Source organism: Camelina sativa, chromosome 6 (assembly GCF_000633955.1).
Source record: "Camelina sativa cultivar DH55 chromosome 6, Cs, whole genome shotgun sequence".
Lineage (NCBI taxonomy): Eukaryota > Viridiplantae > Streptophyta > Magnoliopsida > Brassicales > Brassicaceae > Camelina > Camelina sativa.
In genome coordinates, this window is record NC_025690.1 from 9,961,493 (window position 1) to 9,963,385 (window position 1,893).

Genomic DNA, 1,893 nt, shown 5'->3' on the forward strand with positions numbered 1-1,893 from the left:
CACGTGCAGAGCACAATGGGTCATAGCAATCAGTAAAAGAGCTAATACAATGTTACACTAACCAAGTCTAGGCAGCATGGTGGCAATCGTCTCCGGATTCACAGAAATTGGAGACTCGAAGATTTGTTGGCCCCTGAATGAATACATAAAGGGGGAAGAAACTACAGATCTTCTTGGGCTCAACAACGAAATGCAAACTGAAAGCGTGTGGACAAGGCTAGATTTGGACTGGGGATCTCCGAAAGCATGACCAAATATCCTTGCAACAAAACTGCAAACAAAAAGGCCACTGAGTTAGCTTAACTACTAAATAGGTTTCAACATATTCAAGAGTAAGACATCCTACAAACCTTGAACTAGAGAGTTTGGTAGCTAACGGTGACGGTGCATTTTGAGCGATAGTGCAGAGTGTTTCAGCAGCATTTGCATGAACTTCAAGAGAGTTCTAATCCAACAGAAAATGAAGACAAACTTTCAGAATATTCATGTCTGAACTAATCAAAATTAAAAATATGCAAGTCTTGTTGTTATTTGACCGAAACAATAACCACACGCAAAAAGGCTCTCTATACTGCATTCAGGAGTTAGAAAGTAGGAAATCAACAACCGCACCAATAAGATAAAACAGAGACGTGCAAGTGCAGGAGAGTCTCTCCAACTATTCTATATTGTTTTATAAGCAATCAGCTTTTCAGTAGCTCTACAGTAGCAGTTACATGAAGAACCAACAGATCCCACATTTTATTTAAACAATAATAACGAGAAGAAATCAGACGTAGCTTAAATACGTCCATGGTTCCTATATTTCAATCATTGGAAGCAAAAAGAAGGGGAAGGGATGCATACACGCTTTAACAAATGATACTTACTGTTGGGCTAAGCTTATCCACGATCATTTCAAGCAGATTGCTATCAGCTAACCATTGCATCACATCTAGGTGGTTGGGATACACATGATCATCCGCACCAACCAACCGAATTAGAACCTACGCAAATCAAATATAGATGAGCTTAAAAGTGCCTACCAGAATCAAATTTAAGGATAGGAGAAGAAGGACGGTTTACCTCCATAATGGACGTAATCCCTATCAAATCAACCAGTTGCTGGAAGACATTCTGATGGGCCTGTATATGGTATTTGAAAAGATTATTTGCTACTTTTATATCGAGTGTACACCACATAATTCACACAGTAACAATTTTCAAAGAACAGGTGCATCTCAATGATATGTCAGTCTATTCAAGGAGTTTCTGCCACAATATATGTTTACATCGACTTAGTACAATTATGGTTTAAAAGGAATTATTGAACATAGAAATAAGAAAGACAGAGCACATCCCCTTAGGACGCTTTCTACCACACAATCTCATTTTCAATCAGAAAATAGGATGATTTTCGTGCTATATGCAAAATTTTCAAATAAATATCCAAATAAAACTTACTTTTACATAGTTCATCAGCGGGACTGTCTTCCTCAACATGAGGCATATGACAACCTATACCCGAATGTATAGTAAGTAACAAACTTGTGGAGACATCAAAACCAAAAATCGTTTAAGAACTAGAATTCTAAAATGAACTATTAACAGTGTACAAACCTTGCTGAAATACCCAGCTAGCATCACACTGTGGGAACGGTTTGGTTCCAAAAAGGAGAAAAGTAGGTTCATAAGCTGCAACAGGAAGTACAAACCATTAAATGAGACCAGAGGAATAGAAACATCAAACTCAAACTAACAAGGTTCCGCATTCATCACAATAAAGGAAGAAGAAAATTAGTACACTACCTCCTCCTCGTCCACTAAAGTCTTAAGAATAACATCAATTTCACAGGTCAAAACTTCAGAGGAGATGAAAGGAAACCTAATAGAAAAACATGCTTTAGAGTTAAT

The 1,893-nt window shown here is 37.6% G+C and overlaps 1 protein-coding gene across 2 annotated transcripts in view; it reads right to left on the reverse strand.

The window, feature by feature from the left end:
* The window catches only part of LOC104790771 (serine/threonine-protein phosphatase 6 regulatory subunit 3), a 10,384-nt gene that overhangs the window by 6,490 nt on the left and 2,001 nt on the right, over positions 1 to 1,893 (reverse strand). For both annotated transcript variants that reach the window (XM_019246707.1, XM_010516558.2), the window contains exons 7-10: positions 1,066 to 1,125; positions 870 to 986; positions 351 to 445; positions 63 to 271 (exon numbers count right to left, since the gene is read on the reverse strand). In XM_019246707.1, the coding sequence (XP_019102252.1) occupies positions 63 to 271; positions 351 to 445; positions 870 to 986; positions 1,066 to 1,125 (481 nt within the window). The remainder of the gene's footprint in view (positions 1 to 62; positions 272 to 350; positions 446 to 869; positions 987 to 1,065; positions 1,126 to 1,893) is intronic.